Source organism: Oryzias latipes, chromosome 21 (genome assembly GCF_053564925.1).
Source record: "Oryzias latipes strain Hd-rR chromosome 21, Olatipes_Hd-rR_3.1".
Taxonomy (NCBI): Eukaryota; Metazoa; Chordata; class Actinopteri; order Beloniformes; family Adrianichthyidae; genus Oryzias; species Oryzias latipes.
Window position 1 is genome coordinate 34186339 of NC_136257.1, and position 23073 is coordinate 34209411.

At 48.9% G+C, this 23073-nt stretch overlaps 1 protein-coding gene and 1 long non-coding RNA gene across 6 annotated transcripts in view; one reads left to right on the plus strand and one right to left on the minus strand.

Moving 5' to 3' along the window:
• LOC101172397 (neuropilin-2) overlaps nucleotides 1-23073 on the plus strand; it is a 94772-nt gene that overhangs the window by 65321 nt on the left and 6378 nt on the right. The window contains exons 12-17 of one of the 3 annotated variants that reach the window (XM_023950505.2): nucleotides 7741-7815; nucleotides 8337-8501; nucleotides 14219-14487; nucleotides 14570-14666; nucleotides 15518-15550; nucleotides 19023-22722. In XM_023950505.2, coding sequence (XP_023806273.1) covers nucleotides 7741-7815; nucleotides 8337-8501; nucleotides 14219-14487; nucleotides 14570-14666; nucleotides 15518-15550; nucleotides 19023-19384 — 1001 coding nt within the window. In that variant the 3' untranslated portion in view covers nucleotides 19385-22722. Of the gene's footprint in view, nucleotides 1-7740; nucleotides 7816-8336; nucleotides 8502-14218; nucleotides 14488-14569; nucleotides 14667-15517; nucleotides 15551-19022; nucleotides 22723-23073 lie in introns of those variants that run through there. The other 2 variants (XM_011473641.4, XM_011473642.4) reach the window with 2 other exon arrangements.
• On the minus strand, nucleotides 6821-14219 carry LOC110014889 (uncharacterized). Of its 3 annotated transcripts, none has more exons than XR_013652610.1 (3): nucleotides 13598-14219; nucleotides 12669-13073; nucleotides 6821-11604 (listed from the first exon to the last, which is right to left on the minus strand). It is a non-coding gene; the product is annotated as an uncharacterized LOC110014889 (long non-coding RNA). The 3 variants fall into 3 exon arrangements; XR_013652611.1 differs by having other exon boundaries at nucleotides 12669-12776; nucleotides 12892-14219; XR_013652609.1 differs by having other exon boundaries at nucleotides 12669-14219.

Below are 23073 nucleotides of genomic sequence, written 5' to 3' on the forward strand. Positions count from 1 at the left end.
GCTCACCGTGACTTTACGGCGCTTCCCCGATCCTCCGTTTTCCCATCAGTCCAACCGTCCATTCATAGCTGCTGTGTCGTCTCCAGAACCGGATCCTAAAAACCCAGCATGTGCTTTAAGTTCTGCAGCAGCTGAGCGTCTCCTTTCGCGTCAGATCCTCAGAGTTTGACTTGGATTTGTTGCATTTTCCACACGTCTTTTCCCTGGGCTCATGTTGGGGAGCAGCGTTCAGAAACGGCGCCTTCTGTGTAACATGATCAACCATTGGAGAAAGGAATGCCCCACGCTGAAGATCTTCATCACAAACAGAACTTCCAGGTTTCTGTGTCGCTGTGCTGATGTTTGCCGCACGCCGTTCACGCCGCCAGCCTCCTCCCATCGGCTCACTTGTAGTCGTCCTGCATCTGACACTTGAGGCCACGATTACCATCACGTTCCTCGTGGTGCTCGAGCGATTGGCTGAGGAAGTGAGGAGAGGCTGTGGAGCTGGAGGCTCTGCCCTTCAGACACTTTCAAAGCTCCGCCGTTTGTACCATTGTTTATCCCCACTCCAGGAATCGAACCCTGGATCCCTGCATGGTCGCCTCTCACCTTACCAACCGAGCTACCCAGCCTTTCTTATAGAAGCTCATGTGACTTATGGTCCTTTTGCTGTTCACTCAGTCCGTCAGACATTCGTGGGACGGTCGGGGAAACACACAAATTTATGAATGCATTTCACAAAAATCACACACAATTGTGTAAGATTTGCTTATTAATTGCGTCTAGACTACACAAAATATGCATGAACTGCGGAATTCTCAACCAACAAAAAATTGTGAACAGCTCAAAACCAAATTCACGGAAAGACTCGTCAGCCGAAACTTTCTGTGCACATTGACGAACACGAGAAACACGTATGAATGAAGTGTATCACGAATGGATCACGGATGACCAACATTTCATAAAAAAATGCAGCCATGTCTGAACTCCAACGTTCAAACACTTTTGCCTGCTCTAAACTGAAGTGCCATAAATCTGCTCTGCGGAGAAATGAATGAATGTTTGATGATCCGTTATCTGCTAATAGGAAGTTTAGTGTCCAGACAATCAGTGTGTGAGTCAAAGAAAAAAAGCTTTAAATCTGAAAAAAACCCTAGGAAACTCGAGCGCCACTTCTGTTTGAATGTGTGAGTCTAAAAACTAAAAGGACAAAACACAAACCAGCAGTGAAACACAGAGGTGGGTTGGTAATGATTGGGGTTGCTCCTTCTCCTCTGACTCAGTAAACCCCCTCTGTCTGGTGAACAAATGTGACGCTAGGAGCCGACATTTGGGCGTCTTTGAGCAAAAGGGAATCTAAGAGCAGCCGTAGAGGGACCCTAACGTGAGTGATGGTTCTCGAGAAGGTCCAGCAGGAATGTCCGTCAAATTTGCAGATCAAGAAACCACTCTGAAGGTGTTTGTCTGAAACGGAGATCGGCCAAAAGTTTGACACTTTCACAAAAGGCTTCAATAGAAGCGTGAGATAATCCTGACAGCAACCTGACGGCGTGTCGGTGACTGACGTGTCTCAGCCGTTTGCTTCACGTTCGTTAGACAAACACACCAAGCGTGTCTCAGAAGTGGAGCAGCAAAGTCCTCCCATCTATTGCTGCTTGGCGGCCGTCGTTCTCCTTGGCCCGACGCGGATAGATTTAGAGCCGCAGCTCTTTCCATAATTGAACAGTTTTCTCTTTCCATTTCCCGCCGCTCCGTCAGCAATTCTCCAACACGCCCGTGGGCCTCTGGTACCTCCTGCTTCCTTCAGAGCGAGCACGTGAGTTCAGAGGAGGAGGGGTCTGGGTCGCTCTGACCTTGAGGGCTTGAGGGTGTCCCAGTCCAGGACTGAGTCTCCACCCGTAACCAAACTAACAAATGATGACAGTTAAAACGTTGTCATTCCCATCAGTCTGTCCAGCAGCAGAACAGAGGATGAGGAGGAAGGAAGTGGAAGCAGGAGCTTGACGGAAGCTGTGTGTGGTCACTAATGAGGAAAATGGTGGAGTGAGGCGGAACGAGTTAGGCTTCCCCCTCTGCATACCCCCCACCCCCAGTGTGGGGAGCTAATTACAACAGTAAAGGGCACTAAATGAAAGCAGCTTAATGTCAGCAGCTGGCGGCTGATTATCCGATGTAAATGTGGAGTTTGGTGGACGTTCATGTGCAGAAACTGCTGTTCCGGCTTATTTAGTAATCCTTCAGACGTCCACTGTAACTGAAATGTAAACAACGCGGTGAGTTTGTGCTCAGCACAACTACGAGGCAAGGATGCTGATGGATGCTGCTGGATGCTGCTGGATGCTGCTGAATGCTGCTGGATGCTGATGGATGCTGCTGATGCTGATGGATGTTGCTGGATGCTGCTGGATGCTGCTGAGTGCTGCTGAGTGCCGCTGGATGCCGCTGAGTGCTGCTGAGTGCCGCTGGATGCTGATGGATGCTGATGGATGCTGCTGGATGCTGCTGGATGCTGCTGAATGCTACTGAGTGCCGCTGGATGCTGCTGAGTGCCGCTGGATGCTGATGGATGCCGCTGGATGCCGCTGAATGCTGTTGGATGCTGCTGGATGCTGCTGGATGCTGATGGATGCTACTGGATGCTGATGGATGCTGCTGGATGCTGCTGGATGCTGATGGATGCTGCTGGATGCTGCTGGATGCTGCTGATGCTGCTGGATGCTGCTGGATGCGGCTGAATGCTGCTGAATGCTGTTGGATGCTGCTGGATGCTGCTGAATGCTGTTGGATGCTGATGGATGCTGATGGATGCTGCTGGATGCTGATGGATGCTGATGGATGCTGATGGATGCTGCTGGATGCTGATGGATGCTGATGGATGCTGCTGGATGCTGCTGGATGCTGCTGATGCTGATGGATGCTGCTGGATGCCGCTGAATGCTGTTGGATGCTGCTGGATGCTGATGGATGCTGATGGATGCTGATGGATGCTGATGGATGCTGCTGGATGCTGCTGGATGCTGCTGATGCTGATGGATGCTGCTGGATGCTGCTGGATGCTGCTGATGCTGATGGATGCTGCTGGATGCTGCTGGATGCTGCTGGATGCTGCTGAGTGCTGCTGAGTGCCGCTGGATGCCGCTGAGTGCTGCTGAGTGCCGCTGGATGCTGATGGATGCTGATGGATGCTGCTGGATGCGGCTGAATGCTGCTGAATGCTGTTGGATGCTGCTGGATGCTGCTGGATGCTGCTGAATGCTGCTGGATGCTGCTGGATGCTGATGGATGCTGCTGGATGCTGCTGGATGCTGCTGGATGCTGATGGATGCTGCTGGATGATGATGGATGCGGCTGAATGCTGCTGGATGCTGCTGGATGCTGCTGGATGCTGATGGATGCTGCTGGATGCTGCTGGATGCTGCTGGATGCTGCTGAATGCTGTTGGATGCTGCTGGATGCTGCTGGATGCTGCTGAGTGCTGCTGAGTGCCGCTGGATGCTGCTGGATGCTGATGGATGCGGCTGAATGCTGCTGAATGCTGCTGGATGCTGCTGGATGCTGCTGATGCTGATGGATGCTGCTGGATGCGGCTGAATGCTGCTGAATGCTGTTGGATGCTGCTGGATGCTGCTGAGTGCTGCTGAGTGCCGCTGGATGCTGCTGGATGCTGATGGATTCTGCTGGATGCTGCTGGATGCTGCTGGATGCTGCCGAGTGCCGCTGAGTGCTGCTGATGCTGATGGATGCTGATGGATGCTGATGGATGCTGCTGAATGCTACTGAGTGCCGCTGGATGCTGCTGAGTGCCGCTGGATGCTGATGGATGCCTGTTGGATGCCGCTGAATGGTGTTGGATGCTGCTGGATGCTGCTGGATGCTGATGGATGCTGCTGGATGCTGCTGGATGCTGCTGATGCTGATGGATGCTGCTGGATGCGGCTGAATGCTGCTGAATGCTGCTGGATGCTGCTGGATGCTGATGGATGCTGCTGGATGCTGATGGATGCTGCTGGATGCTGCTTGATGCTGCTGATGCTGATGGATGCTGCTGGATGCTGCTGGATGCTGCTGATGCTGATGGATGCTGCTGGATGCGGCTGAATGCTGCTGAATGCTGTTGGATGCTGCTGGATGCTGCTGGATGCTGCTGGATGCTGCTGAATGCTGCTGATGCTGTTGGATGCTGCTGGATGCGGCTGAATGCTGCTGAATGCTGCTGGATGCTGCTGGATGCTGCTGATGCTGATGGATGCTGCTGGATGCGGCTGGATGCTGCTGGATGCTGATGGATGCTGCTGGATGCTGCTGGATGCTGCTGAGTGCTGCTGAGTGCCGCTGAGTGCTGCTGATGCTGATGGATGCTGATGGATGCTGATGGATGGTGCTGAATGCTACTGAGTGCCGCTGGATGCTGCTGAGTGCCGCTGGATGCTGATGGATGCCTGTTGGATGCCGCTGAATGGTGTTGGATGCTGCTGGATGCTGCTGGATGCTGATGGATGCTGCTGGATGCTGCTGGATGCTGCTGGATGCGGCTGAATGCTGCTGAATGCTGCTGGATGCTGCTGGATGCTGATGGATGCTGCTGGATGCGGCTGAATGCTGCTGAATGCTGTTGGATGCTGCTGGATGCTGCTGGATGCTGCTGAATGCTGCTGATGCTGTTGGATGCTGCTGGATGCGGCTGAATGCTGCTGGATGCTGCTGGATGCTGCTGGATGCTGATGGATGCTGCTGAGCAACTTCAGCAAACACGTGAAGGTTAACGGTTCGCTCGCTGAGTCATGGAAACATCAAACCCAACAGAGCACGAGGTGAATCAGCAGTGGGCCCACACTTACAGAGGTGGGGGTTCAAATCCACATAACATAGCAGTCAATGGAGTCGTGGCACAGAGTGGAGCTGAAAGAATCAGAATCAGATTCTACTGGGAGAAAAACAAAGCTAGAGGCGTAGAGAAACAGGAGCCGCGTGGTAATGAAAATATACCTGAGGGACGGCAGAAGGAGCAATGAGGAAGGAAAAACAACGCAGCTTCTATTCCAGGATGTGTGTGATTCAACAGGAACGTCTGTGCTGACTGTTTTTACAGGTCAGAGCTGAGACATGTTGTTGGAAAATAATGAAAAAAAGAGGAACAGGGAAGATGAAGAAATGAGGCAGAATAGAGAAGCAGGAAAAGAACGACCTCCTGACATCAATTTACAGAGAAGTTTGTGGTTTGGTTGCCACACCAGCCCAAAATGATCTTCTAATTTCAACATTAATGAATGCTGTCACTTGTGTTTGTGCTGTGAATTTCCGCCTGAAGCCTTTAAAGATTTTCAGCAGCAACAGAAAAGGTTTTTATGGGAGCAGGATGTAATGGAGTCGCAGAGGAACACCCCTGTGCACGCTTGTGTGGTTTTCTTATCGATCTGTAACACACTGACACACAGGTCCAGGCGGCTGTCCCTGAACGTCTCTTTGACCACACTGTTTAACATGACAGCGCCTAATGTTTGCGTTTTTAGAGCTGAGAGCAGAGGAAGCGCGTTTGGAGGCTTTCTCTGCTTCAGCTCAGAGCGTTCGAGTCCGAGCAGGAATTCGTGGGAGGGGTTACGCCAAACCAAACCGTCACGCAGGACCTTTTCATGTATGTTTGTCTTTCTATGCTTGTGGGGACCGCGGTGCTTTCCCTCTGTTATGAGGACGTCTGTTTTCATGAGGACATTTGGAAGCATTTGAATCTTTATGGAGGTATTTCTGAGGGTTAACATAAATTAAAAAGCTGGATAAATCATCCGGTCCTGAAAACAATTGGGACAATAGAAATCCACGTTTTCCGCTCCGAGGTTTTTATCTTCACAGCTGCATTAAGATGAAACAACTTTTTTACTAAATTGGATCAAATCTTTGTTGTAACCCCCCCACGAAGGCTGTCGCAGCCCTGAAAACCCGATGGTGACCAAATAATCAAGAGATACCCCCCCTCCCTCTATTTGTATGGGTTATGGTCTAGTTTGAAATAAAAAAAATTCTATTATTAATTAAATCCCAATAGCTGGCGTGTCCAAAGTCCAGCTCCAAATTTTCACCGGTCCGTGAGTTAATGTCATAAAATCAATCATCTGCGGCCCCGGACACTCTGAGAACTGTGTGTACGATTGCTCGATTTTGATTGGCTGAAAATGAGGGCTGCCGCTTTCGGGACCAGGGGAAATATTTCTTTTTCTGAAAGATGAAACAAGTGTGTCTGCCTAATATGCCAAGAGACGTTGGCTGCTTTTCAGGAGTTTATTATCAAAAGGCATCACCAGACCAGACATGCTAACTTTGACGAACTAAATGGACGGAAAACGGTACGAAAAAATGAAGCAACTGGAAAGTGTTTTACGGCATGGCAGCGTTTTTCACCAGAACTCGTGAGTCAAGAGAAAACGTCACAAAAGCGAGCCTCGAGGTAGAAACTCTGATTGCAGAGCTCAGCAAACCTTTTACCGATGGGGAATTTATGAAAGACTGCGTGATGAATATGGTGGAGAACATTTGTCCTGAGAAGAAGCAGCACTTTGCTAATGTTTGTCTGGAACACTGTGGTCCACAGAAATCCAGAAATTTCATCCGATATTAAGGGACAGTTGGAAGCAAAAAGGAGCAGAGTTTGAGGTTTTTTTTTCATTAGCCTGCGATGAAAGCGCGGACGCGTCCGGCACGTTTTTTGATAGGAGTGGACAGGACGCTCCAGACCATCTGCAGACGAGATTTCTAGTCTATAAATGTGGATTCACAGTCATTTTGGTTCAAATGGATTTAGATGTGTTTGTGCTCTATGTGGAAAAAATGGAAAATACCACTGCAGTAAGAATGTTCATATACATTTAATTGTATTAAAATAGTTCATCATCAGAAAAATCAACATGTTCGAAGACAATTTTCATGTGAGCGGGTCTCTAAGGTCAAATTTAAAATATAAATATCTTATTATTGATTTAACACTTACAGTGCCTTATTTCTGAACCAAGAAAAAAGCTTGTAAGATTTTCCCCTGTGGGGCTTTGGTCAACTGTACATGGATTCAGTTCCATTTAGTGAAGACTTGGGCTCTGTCCAGTTTTCTGCACTCCCCAGATAGTGAACTAAACCTGGCATTCACGTTTTTCCAGGCTGTCCAAATCCACAATTCCAAAATCCAGTGCACTGGAAATTTCCCAGAAGTCTCTGTTAAAAACTGCTGTGCACCAATGCTCACTAGATCGGTGAATACAATGGATTGTACATGAAGGATTTGTCATTTGAAATATTTTTAAACTTTTCTTTTACAAATCATCCAGGTTTTCATCATCAGAACTCAGTAAATTCATACAAAGTCTTTGTAGAATGTTCATATTTATTAGGTTTTTACTTTGGAACAGAGATGGCGTCATATTAAAAAAATGAGTGTCTGAATTCGGTTCTAATCTAGGGATGTTGTGGCGGTTAGGGAGCAGTGAGGGATTCTGGACACAGCCTTGATTTGTTGTTCTTGGTATTTTTAGACAAACAGGCTGGGAATGGCGTTGTGAATACAGAGAGATCAGCCTAAGGAGTATGATGTTTCCTGAAAATCCTAATTACTCTACGGAGCAGCTTTCTCTGTTCTAGAACATCCAAAACAAAAGTGGTAAATGTTTGTAATATGAGCGTCTGGCTTCAAACCAGTTTTAATGATGGTGATATTTCCGCTGCCGTGTCATCCTACTGTCTTGTTCTGAACAAAAGCATCACTTCTTCCTCTGACAGAAACCACCACCCTACCTGACACGGCGACCCCCACCTCTCCGAGGGTGGAGCGCACCACCCCTGCATGGAGATCTGGTAAGACAGACGTAAACACTGATTTCAAGGCTCCTCGCTTGAACCATTTCCACTCTGATAAACACAAATCTACTAGCAGAACACATCCATCGATTCCTGCCATACACTCTAGCGCCGCCAAGGTCAATGTCATGATGTCACTGTGCACCTCAGGGCCTCGGGACATTGAAGGATGTTGCCTTCGAGTCCCACAGGAAGCTCAGTTTGAAGGAAAATAAGCTCTGGCTGCCAGAGTATCTTGCCTCCTTGTACACACTCAGACACACACTGGGAATTTGATTTCACAGCTACGGGTCAACGGACTGTCAGGCGAGTTGTCTCAGTGGGATTGATGGCAGCTTCATTTTAAACATTTGCTTCCCATTTTGATATTTCTATCCCATGTCTATGTCACAGAAGAAAGAGCAAAAACTAAAGGAAATAATAATCCCACACGACTGTTGTCGTCTCAGCAGAGTCTCATCTGTGGATCCATCATCCGTGACGGTCCTGACATGTGCCTCGTTTCTCTCTGCCTGTAGCCACAACCCCGTCATTGTCAGCTGTGTGCGACTTCGAGCAGAGCCTGTGCGGCTGGTCGGCGGATCCTCACTCAGGAGCGAGCTGGTCCCTGCACACGGCCGTCCACAGCTCACCTGGTCACAGCACGCATGGAACGAGGCAGGACCTGGCCCTGGGGTCGGACAGTAAGAGCAATAATCGCACAGCTTTCCCAGAGACACCAATGCTCACTGCTAACACAGACAGGTCTCCAGTCTGTTGCAGGGCCATAATCACACACCCATGCACTCTCATATTCACACCTAACCCTTGTGCTATCCTATGACCCCCCCCCCTCTTCCATTGACGTGTTCTCCCTACCATGACAAAGGTGGAAAGATTTCATGTAATCCATGGACACCAGTGAAGATCATAAATCATTGAAGAAAAAAGGTTCAGAGCTCTGTCTAGTGGGTCTAGATGACCCAACTCCCAATGTTAAAGTGCCTAGGATAGAACAAGGGTCACGGAACATTTAGAGTAACCAGTTAATCTATGAAGCAAGGTTTTGGACGGTGGGAGGAAGCCGGAGAAAACCCACACATGCACGGGGAGAACATGCAAACTCCACACAGAAAGGTCCCACAGCTGGGACTTGAACCGAGGGCCTTCTTGCTGTGACCACTGCACCACCGTGCATCCCTATGAAATCGCTTTGCTGTCAATTCAAGTCCATATGGTTTCGTCACAGATTTTCTTGTGTAACTAATAGTTTTAATGCATTTCAAGAATTGTCTTGTTGGCCCAGATTTTCCAGCAGATGCTCATCATTGGCTGCATGCCAGGTTAAATACCTTTGTCGTAATATTTGGACTCTTTTTTCTGCTTTTTCCTTTTGAAAGGTCTGATTAAACAGCTCATTTATAATTTCACAACAAAATGCTCCTCTAGTCCAAGGGAGAGTGGCGTGACGTAGCGCATACAGGATGGGTAACTCGAGCACTGGTGTGTCTGTCAGATTTCCAGATTTCCAAGCCCCACTAATCACTGATTACCTGGTTCAGGTGTGTTCAGCCAATCAGAACATGCCAGAGCAGCGCATGTTGGAAAACATGCAGGAATACGGTCCCAGAGGCCTGGAGTGGCCCATACCATCCCATTTAGATATATAGATAAGATCATTTCGTATGTCGGTGTAAGCTGTGCATATGACAATAAAGGAATTCTGATTCTGATTCTGAGATGAAGGCCCAAACTACTTCCCAATCACAAGTCCCATTCGCTCATCCAGGCACCAAACTTTGACTACATGAGCCGATGTGGTCAAAGGCAAGGCAGGAACCGAACCTCAGACCTTTCTGCTTCACCATGTTGCCCCACTGCAGGTAGGCCAGGGGTTGTGTGGCCTAGAACAGCACCAGAGCACTGGCAGCACCAAAACAATCCAAATGTTGGGGTCAAAGTGACTAGCAGGGTGTGGTTAGCGAACATAAGAAAGTATAACATGAACAGATCAGTGTAAATGTTGTGTTTGAATCCTGACAGAAGATGAACTCACAACATCGTTCGCACTTTTGACTCTGGCTTACAAATTCAGGAGGTATCATGGAAGGAAAACAGTTAACAGTTTGAAATCTGACGTGCACTTCTTTAAGGTGCAGGCCTGTTGGAAAGTGCTAAATTATTAGCAGGAACCTTTTTGCCAACCCCAGAAATCTAGATAGTGTTCTTCTCATTCGGGTTAGTCTGTCTGTTTGAATCAACGTTCTGTCGTGAGGCCTAATTGGTTGAATGTTATAAAGTATTCAATCATAGTTTTCCTGTTTCTCTTTCTTTATTCTAGTATCTTCCTCCATGTTTTGCAGCTTAACTCCTCCTACTGTGTTTCATCTATTTCATCCATTCCACTATTCAAATGTTCATCTCGTTCATCTTTTTCCAGCTGTGACTTTTGGTCCTTCAAATCCTAGAACTTTTCCAGATATTCCAGGATTTCTGCCTCCATTGAAATAAATGGGGAATCCTTGGTGCAGAAGCTCGCTGGTTCGATACCCGGCTTTGGCCTTTTTCACAAAAATATATTTTTTGTTATTGTGCTGTTTTCACTTTATTTATGGTCAATTTTGATCATTTCTTCCATCTTCCATTTTCTTCTTCCGTTTGTTCCCTTTCGTGGTCACGGGGCTGCTGGAGCCTATCCCAACCACTTATGGTCACAGGGTTGATCATTTCTTTATTTTAAATGTATTTTTTTGCTAATTATGACCCTTTAAGTGTCATTTCCATTCAGCAGTACAGCATTCAATCCTGCATTTTCCTCTGGAACTGCAGCTCCTTCTGGTTGGATCAGGGTCCCTGTGAGTTCAGGTTCTGCAGGTCGGCTCTGTTCTGCTTAGCATTCAATGAAGAGCAGTGTTGAATCACAGGCTTTAAACAAGCTAAATACATTTAGAGGATGAATGGTGATGTGAAATTGCATTTACCATGTAATGCACTGAGGTGAATGTAGCCATAATATTGTTGGCTTTTTCAGATAAAGCTGTTAAATATTTCCTCCTAAAAAGCAGCAGAAACTAGACTAAACAAAATGAATCTTCATCTTTCATCAAGTTGGTTTTAGTTTCATTGTAGAAATAAGAAGACAGAAGGAACATCAGCGTCTGCTTCTACATGTAAAAATGATATTTTCTTGATTTTAAAACCAAATTATTGACCTTAGGGTTACTATGACTTATTATTCTGGCATTTCATCGTCGCTCTCTGGTCTTTATTTCCTGATTCATCCACCAATACCACACTGACCCGCAGCTCCGATGTGTTCCTCATCAGCAGGCTTTAGGAGGATTTGTGGGCGGGGTCTATTTATCGAGTTAAAAAAAACAATAAGAAAAGAAGCAGTGCTGATCTGAAACACATCTGTCTTTCTGGACATCCTCCGTGTCTGCTTTTTCATGGAAAATAAAGCTCCTCCACGCTGGAGCTAATTAAGAACCAAGCAGTGGTCCTGAGGTGGAGCGTCCCAGCAGTGAGACGATCCACCGGAAGCAACCATGATGCAAGGATTTCACCTTCATCTGCTGGAAGTCAGGGCTCCTTTTGCAGCTGTAATCCACAACTTTCTCTTTTCTCTCTTGTTAGGATTTTGCTTTTTTCCTCTTCTTGTTTGTGTTTTTAGCATTTTGCTGTTTTTCATCACAAACTCCTCTCTTCCCGTTCGTTCCCCCTTCTTTGCCGTCGTCCTGCGTTTTCCATCCCTGACCTCCCCTTGGTGTCCATCAGCGCTGCCGGCTCCTTCACATCTGTCCATCTCTAACGTGAAAGCACAGAGACAGTTTTATCAGTCACGCTTACCGCTCCCTCCTCTGTGGCTGCCTCTCAAACACACTGAAAGGCTCCTGCATGGAGCCCCGAGCGCTCAGATAAGTCACATGATGACTTCTGCGGCGTTCGCTCTCCATCCCTCCCCCAGGCTACACACTCCACAAGTCGAGGTGCACAACACTCCACAAGTGTGGGTTATTTTGTGCCCAGAAACACACACGACCTTGCCGTCCGGCGGGTTTTTTCCTGGTATCTGTTGGAATCATCCGGTTTGTGGTTGGCCGAGCAGCTCCTTCACGAGCTGACAGAGCTGCGGCGTGAGCTTTACACCGACTGTGTGAGTGAGCGCATGTTGGTGTGCAAACGCTGCCCTGTGTGTGTGTGTGTGATGCTGTGACTTTGTGAAATTGACTCAGCAGCGTCTCTGTTTGACAGCAACATGACATTAAGTCCTGTTCTGCAGCAACATTAGCCCGGCGCCCCGTCTGCCAGCCGTCTCCGGATGCAAATCAAATCCCCAGTTTTTGTCATTAAGAGCCTTTTTAGGCTTTTTAAAAGAGAAAAGCCGGCGAAACACAGCTCATAAATTAATCTTTTGATCTCAGATATGCCGAGGCTGGAGTTCTTCACTCTGTGGGGATTTCTGCAGACAGCGATCCCTCACAGCGGTGGCTGTTATGTGCTGAAAGGTTACAGATGAGCATTTCTGAGGACCTGAAGTCGCTGCAAACAGAGGAACGTGACTTTAGTTACTTCAGTAACTCAAAAGCAGCACCTGCTAAAACTAATGAATCAGTGAATCTAAAGTCTGTCCAGAACCGTGTCCTGAACACGCATGCAGAAAAGCACACACACACACATACGTGTTCCTCCCTCAGAGACAATCTGCCTCCCCCCCCGCGGAGACTTGTTAATTAATTCCCTCCCTTTGTACGTCGGCTGAGATCAAACGCAGAACCTCGGAACCACACTGCAACTTTCCTCTGAGTGTTTAATGAGCAGCTCTTATTTGGGTTACTGTTATTTTCGGGGCCTGCGGGGGGGGGCTTCACCTCCGTTCAGATGTGTTCAGCGAGCATCCTGCCGTCCAGAATCCTCCAGACGTCCTGCCGCTGAGGCGCTCAGGCTGTTGGTCTTCAGTGAAGCTGCTGCAGAAACAACTAAGCACAAAAACAGCAGCAGGGTGATTATGGGCTGGTCATGTGGTGAAAACAACACGATCCTCCTCCTGTTTTCTTCTTTTTCTTCACATCCATTCCTCAGCTGCTCTCTAACCCGTCCATCCGTCTTCCAGTCCTCCAAGTCCAGACAAAGGCTACGAACAAGCATGGAGTTGCATTCAGAGAAGCAGAGGCGCTCTCACAGGAGGGTTCTGGACGTCCGTCCCCTCATGACGGAAAGGTTCTCCTGTTTGTGGTTTGGCCACAGAATGATGGTGGTTCTGCCTGCATCACAGCCTGGAAGATGCAGTAAAGCCATTAATGAGACAAATGCGTGCAGCTCTCAGAAACTGTTTGTGGTTTCATGTGCAGAAAGATTTTACAGCGGCTAGATATTTATCACCAGAGCGTGTTTGGAAATATGTGTAACTAGATAAATGGCATCTTCTGCAGAAACACCTCCGACTGTTGCTATTATTGTGGAGCTGCATGTATATTTGCAGAAGAAGCTGAAATTTCTTTAAGCAAAAACATTAAATTGTTGTAGAGCTGTGCTAGAACTATCCTGAAGTTATGGCAAATAAAAGTTTCAACGAGTTTCCCCGCGTGGGGGGAAGAATTTGTTGTGTTGCAGAAAAACCCTGCAGTTGGAAAAGAAAAGAAATAATGTCCATGAACGGCAGAAAAAGACTTGAACAGTGGGTCACTATGATGTGTGGACCCTTCAGATGGAATCTTGGGTAAACCTTGACAGGCAGGTCAGTGCTGTGGTCCAGTCTAGTTTTTATCACTTGGGGCTAATCAGCAAAGCTAAGCCATACCTTCCTCCTCATGCTGTGGAAGAAGATATCCATTCTGTGATCTTCTCCAGACTGGACTACTGGAACTCTCTACAGTGGTATTGACCGTCTCTGCTCGCCGTCTCCAGCTGGTTCAGAATTCAGCGGCCCGCCTGTTAAGGGGGAGCAGACGGTGTGAGCGTATCACTGCTCTGTTACGCTCTCCTCACTGGCTGCCTGTGTCTATCAGGATCACTTTGAGATTTTACTTTTGGTTTTTAAATGTGTGAATGGTCTGGCACGTCTGTATCTCTCTGAGCTGTTCCATGTGTATCGTCCACGTATACAATGTGTGGAATTTAAAACAATCTAACATTTCAAAGATACATGATTGAAAAAGCCCAATTTTAAAAAAATATGAATTAAAGTCAATAATACAGGAACCTTTTTTAAAACAACTATTTGAATTTAGAATTGATCAATACCTTAATTAATTATGAAGTTTTCATCAGAATTGTGCTTAATTCAGAATTATTAAGTAAAATTCAAACCTATTTTTCTAAAAGTCAGATTTTCTGAGTTTCTTGTCTGTAAAAACAGAAGATTTGGTCTGAACTCAGACTCAGAGAAAGCATTGCCTCTTCTTCTCTGCCTCCTCTCCAGATTTCTCAGGGAATTATCTGAACCTGGACGCCGGCGGCCACAGCCAGCAGAAGAAGGCCCGGCTGCTGAGCCCCGAGGTGGAGCCGGAGCGCGGCCCGCTCTGCCTGCAGTTCCACTACCAGCTCCAGGGGGAGGCCCAGGGCAGCCTGAGGGTCCTGCTGAGGGACAGCGACCTGGGCGAGACCCTCCTCTGGGAGCTCAGAGGGGACCAGGGGCCTCACTGGAGGGAGGGCCGAACCATCTTGCCCCAGAGCCCCAAAGAGTATCAGGTGAGGCGGCTGAAGGCCCGCCAGCAGCTTCAGAGCCGGGAGGTTCCGTTCTTCACCTCCGTGTCGTTCTCCTGCGGTTCAGGTGGTGTTTGAAGGTTTCTTTGAGAACCCGACGAGAGGCCACATCCGCATCGACAACATCCACATGAGTGACAGCATCGAGCTGGAGCAGTGTGCACGTGAGTCTGTGCATGTGCTGACACAATCTGGAGAAGAAAAGGGGAAACGGCGTCCAAGAACATGTTTTTTTTACTTCTATTGGTTCCGTCATTTCCTTCCTTCCTCCTTCATTTTTCACATCTTTCTTTTTTTTCCTGTTTTGTCATTTTTGCCGTTTCTGTCACATCAGCAGAACCTCGTGACCCTTTGATCTCCTGCAGACCTCCTCCGCCTTTCTCTTCCCAGTTTGTCCTCCTTTCATCCCGTCTTCCAGCCAAGTTTTCTTTTATCTTTATGACTGTTTATGGGAGATTAGGAGGACAGAAACGTTAGAAATGACTGCCAAGACAAAGAGAGGATGATAAATGAGACAGAAAGAGGACAAATGTCTGAATTTCACTTCAGTTTGTAGAAATAACTTCAAACCTGGAGGATCATGGATCTCTGACATCACATCTGGAAACTTTTATCATGAATGATCTTCTGTTCTGAAGGACCAACAATGGTTAACAAACCTTTACAGCACATTAGGATTATTATCCATGAACGTTCACAGTGTTTTCCAAACCAAAGCAACTTTAACCCTTGTGCTATCTTAGATGACCCCCCCTTACATTGATGTGTTCTCCCTACCATGACAAAGGTGGATAAAGGTGGAAAGATTTCATGTAATCCATGGACACCAGTGAAGATCACAAATCATTGAAGAAAAAAGGTTTAGAGCACTGTCTAGTGGGTCTAGATGACCCAACTCCCAATGTTAAAGTGCCTAGGATAGCACAAGGGCTACACCCAGACGAAGCAGAAGTTAGTTTGTGATGCTGTCGTACCTCCTGGTGACGTGTTGTGTTGTTTTGTCCGTCTCTTTCAGAGCCTCTCTTTGCCTTGACTCCTGAAATAAGCAGTAAGTGTCGCCTCAGTTTGTTTGTTTGTTGCCTGCTTGTTGCTGAGCCTGCAGCTCCGCGCTGAGTGACCCGTTCAGCCGCCTCCATCCTCGGCGCTGCAGTGCGGCAGAACGTGGAGTTTCTGGTGGTGCATTTTGTTCCTCAGATCCAGACGTGCTGGTGTGCATTTGTAGCTTTGTTGGTGCAGGACGCTCAGCATCGGGGAGGCAGCAGTGTGTCTCTGCACGGAGCCGGCTGTTGCTTCAGCAGAAATCCTGCAGATGAGCTGCTGCATGTGGCTTTCAACCCAAACCTACAGCCAGAAGAAAAACCCGCCTTGTGGTCATGTTAAACAAATCAGTTCTGGTTTTTCTCAGTGTCTGTTTTCAGACACTCTGAGACGTCCACTTCATGTGAAGAAAATCCCCATTTATGCTTAAGATTAAAAGCTGAAAGTTTCATGGATTTCTCTGGACTTGATCCAGTCGGGATCTTCCGTCTCGTGGGGAAGGATGACGGAAACCGACTGCAGATTTCCTCCTGCAGCGGCGGCGTTTGCGTGTCCGCTGCAGCGTGCTGAGCGTGTCGCCGGCGTCCACTTTCCCTCTTCCTACTTCAGATATTGAACCCTGCATGAACTCTTTCCTCCCTAAACGGTTCCTTGGAAACAAACGAGTCGGATGATGAAGAACATCAAACCCTGTTGAGGCTGAAATATCCTGTAATTTAATGAGATTCAGTCCAGAACTTCTTTCTTTACCTTTAATTCAGGAAATGTCTTTTTCTTTTCTCCTTCCTGTCCTGCTGTTCTCCTCCTCCTTCCTCTCATTTCCTTCACCTCTGGTTCCTGTTTCCACCCAGTAAGTTCCTGATGCCGTCTGCGTGAAACGCTGACCTCCAATTAGCCCCCACCTCTTCAGACAGCTCAGTCTGGAGGGGGGCAATAGAGTGGTTAGGCTATGATCTGCCCTGTTCAGATCTGGGTTTGGACCAGAACCTCTGGCTTTCCTTACCTGGAGCTTGTGAGAGCAAACGGACTGCAGGTTCTGAGGAAAAGCCAGCAGAACCAGAAAAAAATCAGGTTCAGAAATGAGGAAAAGCATCTGTTAGCGTTTCCTTTGACCTTTGACCTTCAGACTGCTTCCTCATTTCAGTAAAGTCCCGCTGCGGTCATGTTCACATCCAGACCCAACAGACCATCGTGTCGGAACCAAACCGATCTGTCACGACACCACAGCTCAGAAAGGTTCCCGTGACCAGCTTCCTGCCCCTGGGGCAGAAACCCCCCCCCCACCCCAACACTCTGTGTTGTTGGGGTCTGACACTCAAACTTTCTTTTGTCTGGAGGGGGGCTTTCAGGTCCCTCTGGGTTTGGATTCGTCGAGGCCATGAGGCGCTGAGTTCTTTCTGCACTGGAGTGATGCCTCATGGTGAGTGGAGGGAAACTGCAAATCCAGTTTGTCCCCCCTTTAGCCTGGCACGGCCCGGTTCACCTCCATCCGGTTGCAGCTTGGACCATTTGTGTTGGTTCTGAAAAGACGAGGACGAGAAACGTCGTGAGAGGAGAGGCCGCTCCGAACGGGTCAGAGTTCTGCTGAAACGTTCCTGCAGAGAATTATTCCTGGAAAGGCTTAAAAACGCTGCGCCCCCCCCCCCATCCCTGAAGTGATCTGTCTTTAATCCACGGGGGGGGGGGGGGGGGGCATTGAGCAGCTTTACAATCAAAGCCAATTTAAACTCTTTAAGAAGCTCGTCTGAACTTTCAAAAAGCCTAAATGAAGTCGGCTGCTTCCCCTCAGCTTCTGCATCTTTCTCTGCACTTTTCATTTCCTCGTCTTCAGCTTCTCTTCATCAGCCGGTTCCTCCTCCTCCTCCTCCTCCTCCTCTTCCTCCTCCTCTTCCTCCTCCTCATTCTCTCCTCGTCTTCCTCCACAGCCTCTCTCTCAGTGGGATTGGTGCACAGCGAGTTGACAGAGTATTGAAGTTTCAGACGAACCCTTTAATGCAGGATTAAAGATATCATGGCGGGATTAACCCCCCCCCCCCCCATTTCTCTCTATTTCCCTCCATTCATTCCTTCTCTTTTATCCTCCCTGCAACTCGGTTGTTTCCCTCACTCAGCGTGATCTCGTCCCAAAGAAAAGGCTGCACCGACCTTTATACCCCCCCCGGGTCCTCAGAGAGTGGGGGGTTTGTTTCCTGCGATCGGGCGCATGGCATGGACCTTTGTGGTCGTCGTGCAGCTTCACGCTTGTGCCGTTTGCATCCGTCAGGCGACGAAAACCGGGATTGTGCGTCAGTGAGGACGGCTGCAGCTAGGCGTGACGGCTTTTCAAGCTTTCATTTCCCACACAGACAAACACGCCTTCTACACGGGCCAACACGCCTTCCATCATGTGAACAGCAACATGCTAGTCTTCCTCATTCTCACAAACATCCCAGATCTGCTCAGACTCACAGAAAACATGGAGCCTGATGGAAACACCTCATTTTAGGGGGGGGGTCTGTGAAGGGGGGCTGTGGATGGTCGTTGGGGGGGGGGGTATGGTGAAGTATTCATAAGGATGATGGAGGTTACACACGCTTGTGACGTACGGGTGTTGCTGTCGTACGGCGTCCTTAGTGAGGTGTCAGTTCTGTCTCCTTCCCGACCGCACAAAAGCCGCACGCACGTGGTGTGCACGTGATCCGTAAGTGCTCATGGGACGTCCACACAAACTACACTCTGATTGGCTAATGTCCTCATTTCTAACAGTCAGGCTGCAGCAGGGAGCGTGCACGTATCACGTGCACAGCACTAACGGGCTCCTTACAGTCTGCAGGATTTGGGGGGGGCAGAAGAAAGGAAAAATCTGACACTTCCTGCGGGTCAGGCTGGACCGACCTGCTGACGTGACGGCCTGCATCCACCCGTAAGGACGGCGGGGGCTGAGGCTTTAGTCTAAGACGAGACGTCGGCTTGAGTCACCGGGGAGAAAAGAAGCCGCAACGTTTGGGAACGTTGTCCTGAAACGTCATCATGGACGTTTGCTTTGTGAGGTTCTGTAGCTGCAGACGGAAACCCGACACCAACAGAGGAACTAGAACCCGTCTGGACTTTTCTGTACATTGAAGTCCAGAAATCTGGCGTTTCTGTCAGGAGCACGCAGAGGAGGTCTTTTAGTTTGACAGGTAAAAAGTCGACAAAAACAAATCAAATGTTCCATTTATGGTGAAAGTGTTGGAGAAACGGCGTTTGGTTGTGGGGGGGTAGACGACGTGGTCCCAGGAACCGTTTTACTGCCATGTTCAGCTCGTTCAGAGATGACGGTAGTTTTCAGGTGAAGTGTCCGTGTTGGGGTGAAAACAGACAGAAAAAGCATCTAAAGTGGAATGCAAAGCTTGGATGGGGGGGGGGGGGGGTAGTGAGCAGCTTCCGGCTCGCCGCTGCACTCTGCATGCCTGCCTTGCCCCTCGCCGAGCCCACCAGTAACGTGTCCTCCCGCCCTGCAGGGGGTGCCATATCTGGGATGGAGCCCACCGTTGACACAGTAATGATGCAGCCGCTCCCCGCCTTCTGGTACTATGTGTTGGCTGGAGGCGGCGCCCTCTTGCTGTTGGCGACCGTAACCGCGGCGATGGCTCTATGCTGTCATCGCTTCCACTGGGCGACCCAGAAGAGCGGCGGTGGCCACCATCATTCGGTGATGTACCACAGCAGCCAGCAGCCGTGTGGCCACGGCCAGGAGAGCTCCCTCCAGAACCAGAACCTCCACTGGAACGTGACCCAGAACCAGCTTCACTCTGGACCGGGCCCACACACAGAACCCATGCTCACTCTGGAGAAAGGAGACAGCTTTGACTCCCGCTGCTGAGCGGTTTTTATCCGCTGTCTGCTCTTTGCTGTGAAGGGTCTGCATGGGGGGGCCTCCACAGCTGAAGCCAGGAGGGAAACCCTCTCTGGAGCGGAGGAGGACCTCTGAACGCCGGAGCGGATCTGCTGGGTGTGGTTCTGTGCAGCTGATGGAGCGGTGCCTGCTTTTTGGGCGGAAGCCCCCGCCTGCAGGAAATGCACGAACACTTTGGAACTTTTCCAGCCTCCTGTTATCCTGAGCCTGTTTCTTTGTGGATGTGACTTTTCTATGTGCTTTAAAGAATGACCCCCACCCCCTGCCCCCTGGTTGATGTAGTGCCTTTGAGCAACACGAGAATGGATGCTGTTTCTACCGTTTGCTGCCTGGATGCTCTGCCTGTCGGTTCATGTTCAAAGTACAGATCATGGTTGGACTCTGCCGTCCTCCGTGAAACCAGGACGTTTGTGTCTCAGTTTACAGTTTTATGACGGAGGAACGTTTACAGGTTTACTGTCATCCAAGAACTCAGACCAAACATGCAAAAAACACGCGATCATGTGACTGCCTTCATCAGAGCGTCTGACTAAAAAAACCTTCTGGAGGGAACTCGTTACCGCGGTAACGAAGACAATAGAGGAGAAGCCGTTCTTCTGGCGGCCCACCTTAAGCTGTGGTCACACGTCCAGGACAGAAACGCCGTTCAGAGGGTGGGGGTCTCAGACGGGAACGGAGATGAAAGCTGGGATCTGGACCACGTCTGCTGGGGGGGTAGAGGTGCTGAGTCCCACATCTGGGGGGGCTCCGTCGGTGAAGGTGACGGTGTTCTGGCTCCACATCCAGCTTCCACCTCTGTTCTCGCTCAGAACCTCCGCCGTCACGCTCAGGAGCGTCACGTCTTCACTTTGTCTGAAATGAGCTTTCGTCGTCATCGGTGGTCTGGGGGGCGTCACCGTGAACATCTGAAGCTTTTACTTTGAAATGTAAAGAAGCTGGTGTTTCCGTTCTCATGAGTTGTGGTTCTTCTGGAAGGTCACGTTCTGGTCCTCAGCAGCTGTTCTTGTGGTTCAGGTGATGCAGGAACAGATGTTCTGCCGCTGCATCTCTCCATCTTCTGCTCCTCATCATTTAGTTCACGTCTAATTCCCCGAGCCTTTCCCTCCGCTCCTGCTCCTCTGCTTCAAATCCTGGGAGTGAAAACAAAGGAGAGAAAACAGAAGATGAGAGGCAGAATGGACGGAGCTAGATCTCTCTGAGGAGAAGGGCCCATTAAGCAAACCCCCCTTTTTCTCCAAAGAATGAGCCCAGAGATGGATCCGGATGAAAGAAGCAGCTTTCTAAAGATAGATATTGTTCTGTAATTCTGAGAGGCAGAGGAGCACTGAGGGCCGGAGCGAAGGAGGGAGGAGGAGGAGTGGAGGTGGAGGGGGGGCAGGTTCTCCCAAACACAGAAGCACATGAAAGGAGGCTTTCAGCAGGATTCAAACACACATTAGATGCTCTCCCATCACACTGCTCCTCATCCCTCTGCTCCTCTCATCCCTCTGCTCCTCTCATCCCTCTGCTCCTCTCATCCCTCTGCTCCTCTCATCCCTCTGCTCCTCTCATCCCTCTGCTCCTCTCATCCCTCTGCTCCTCTCATCCCTCTGCTCCTCTCATCCCTCTGCTCCTCTCATCCCTCTGCTCCTCTCATCCCTCTGCTCCTCTCATCCCTCTGCTCCTCTCATCCCTCTCCTCCTCTCATCCCTCTGCTCCTCTCATCCCTCTCCTCCTCTCATCCCTCTGCTCCTCTCATCCCTCTCCTCCTCTCATCCCTCTGCTCCTCTCATCCCTCTCCTCCTCTCATCCCTCTGCTCCTCTCATCCGTCTCCTCTCATCCCTCTCCTCCTCTCATCCGTCTCCTCTCATCCCTCTGCTCCTCTCATCCCTCTCCTCCTCTCATCCCTCTCCTCCTCTCATCCCTCTCCTCCTCACATCTGTCTCCTCTCATCCTCCTCCTCCTCACATCCACGTCCTTCATCATTTCTGGAAACGCTGCTTTCTGCCTCAATCAACAAGTTTGGACTTCTTTTCTGCCTGCATATCATTTCTGCCCCCCCCCCCCCCCCCCCTGCGCGTCTCCCTCCCATTTCAATTGACTTGTGATGATTTACACCTTTTATGACTCATTCCTGCGCCCCCCACCCCCCTACAACCCGATCAATGCGGCCTGGCAGTAAATACAGCGGTGACACGCGGCTGGATTTGTGTTGTGCTACACGTGCACTTTTCCATCTTCCTTCTCACTCCATCAAATTTTTTGCAAGATTTGGAAAATGTCTGATGGAGAGCCTTTAAATCAGCCCCCCCCCCCCCCCCCCCCCCCCCGCCACAGACCGCTTTGAAGTCCTTTAATATTTCTAATTAGTTAATGGAACCAATCGGGTTCCCAAAGGCCCGCAGAGCCGTTCCAGCGCTCACACCACATCGTTACCTCGCCTTTCCTCGTGACACGTTTTCAGAGTGAGGACTCCGCCCCCCTTCCCCTCACCAGGTCAACCAAAGAACCCCGCCTGAACCAAAAAACGTTATTTCCCCCGTCGCTCGTGGCCGTGGGGCTTTGAGGCCGGATCATTGGGGGGGTTCAGCCCCCTTCCCTTCTGTTTGTGATAAAGGTTTAGGATGGTCGTTGGTTTGATTCACACAGATTCCACTGACTGTCACAGCTGGTGATGCTGAACTTCAGGTCCGTTTCTAGTTTTCTTGGTTCTGACTCTGGACAATCTTCAGTTTGAGCCTCGGCTTTCTGTTGTTCATGGAAGCGTTCTGCAGATTTTTCTGTCCTGCTCTGAAATGATCCACACAGACAAAAACATCCAACCTTTGGTGGATTCAGATTTTCTAAAGTCTTTTCTAAACGTTGATTAAATAGTTTTATTGGAAATATTCGGCTCATAAAGGCGTCCTTTAAAAGTTTCATCTGCGCCTGAGGAGCATCAGAAGTTGGTGGAATATGAAGATGGCGTCTCCTAAATGAAAGATGGTATCCGTCAGAGGAAATGAGCTCCGTCTCTCGTTCCACCTGCACTAAATGAGCTTTTGCTCTCTTATCTTCACATCATCTCCCTTTTTCTCCATAAAGTGCTTTTGGTTTCTTTTTGCCACAGTAACATTTTTGGGCTGCCCAAATATTCCATCTTCTCCGGGCGCCGCAGACTCAGTCTCTCTGATTCAACCAAAATGGGGGGGTGAGCCCCCACGCCGCCTTGCAGTCCGCCTCAGAACGCCAATGTGGTGATTGAGCTTGTTGAGCTTCATGGTCTTGATATGAAAATACATTGTGATGAATATGAAGATAATAAATGTCATATTTTTCTTAGAAACTGTTTTGAGCGTCTTTTCTGCCCCCCTCCCCCCACCGCTGCTTCTGTCAGGAATCCGGAAAACCTGGAAAAGCTGTGATTGAATAGAGACCATCCTGCTCTTTGGTTTCCATCGTCAAGTCACATGACGGCGATGAAGTGACCTCATTGATTTGATTTATTATAGTTATTATAGTCAAAGCAATAAAGAATTTACACAGATTTATCAAACTCATTACAAAAATAACATGCATAGATTAAAAAAACAGAAAATAAAACAAAAAAAAAGACACTTAAATCACATATATTTAATTACGTAACCCTTGCACTATCCTATGACCCCCCCCCTTCCATTGAGGTGTTCTCCCTACC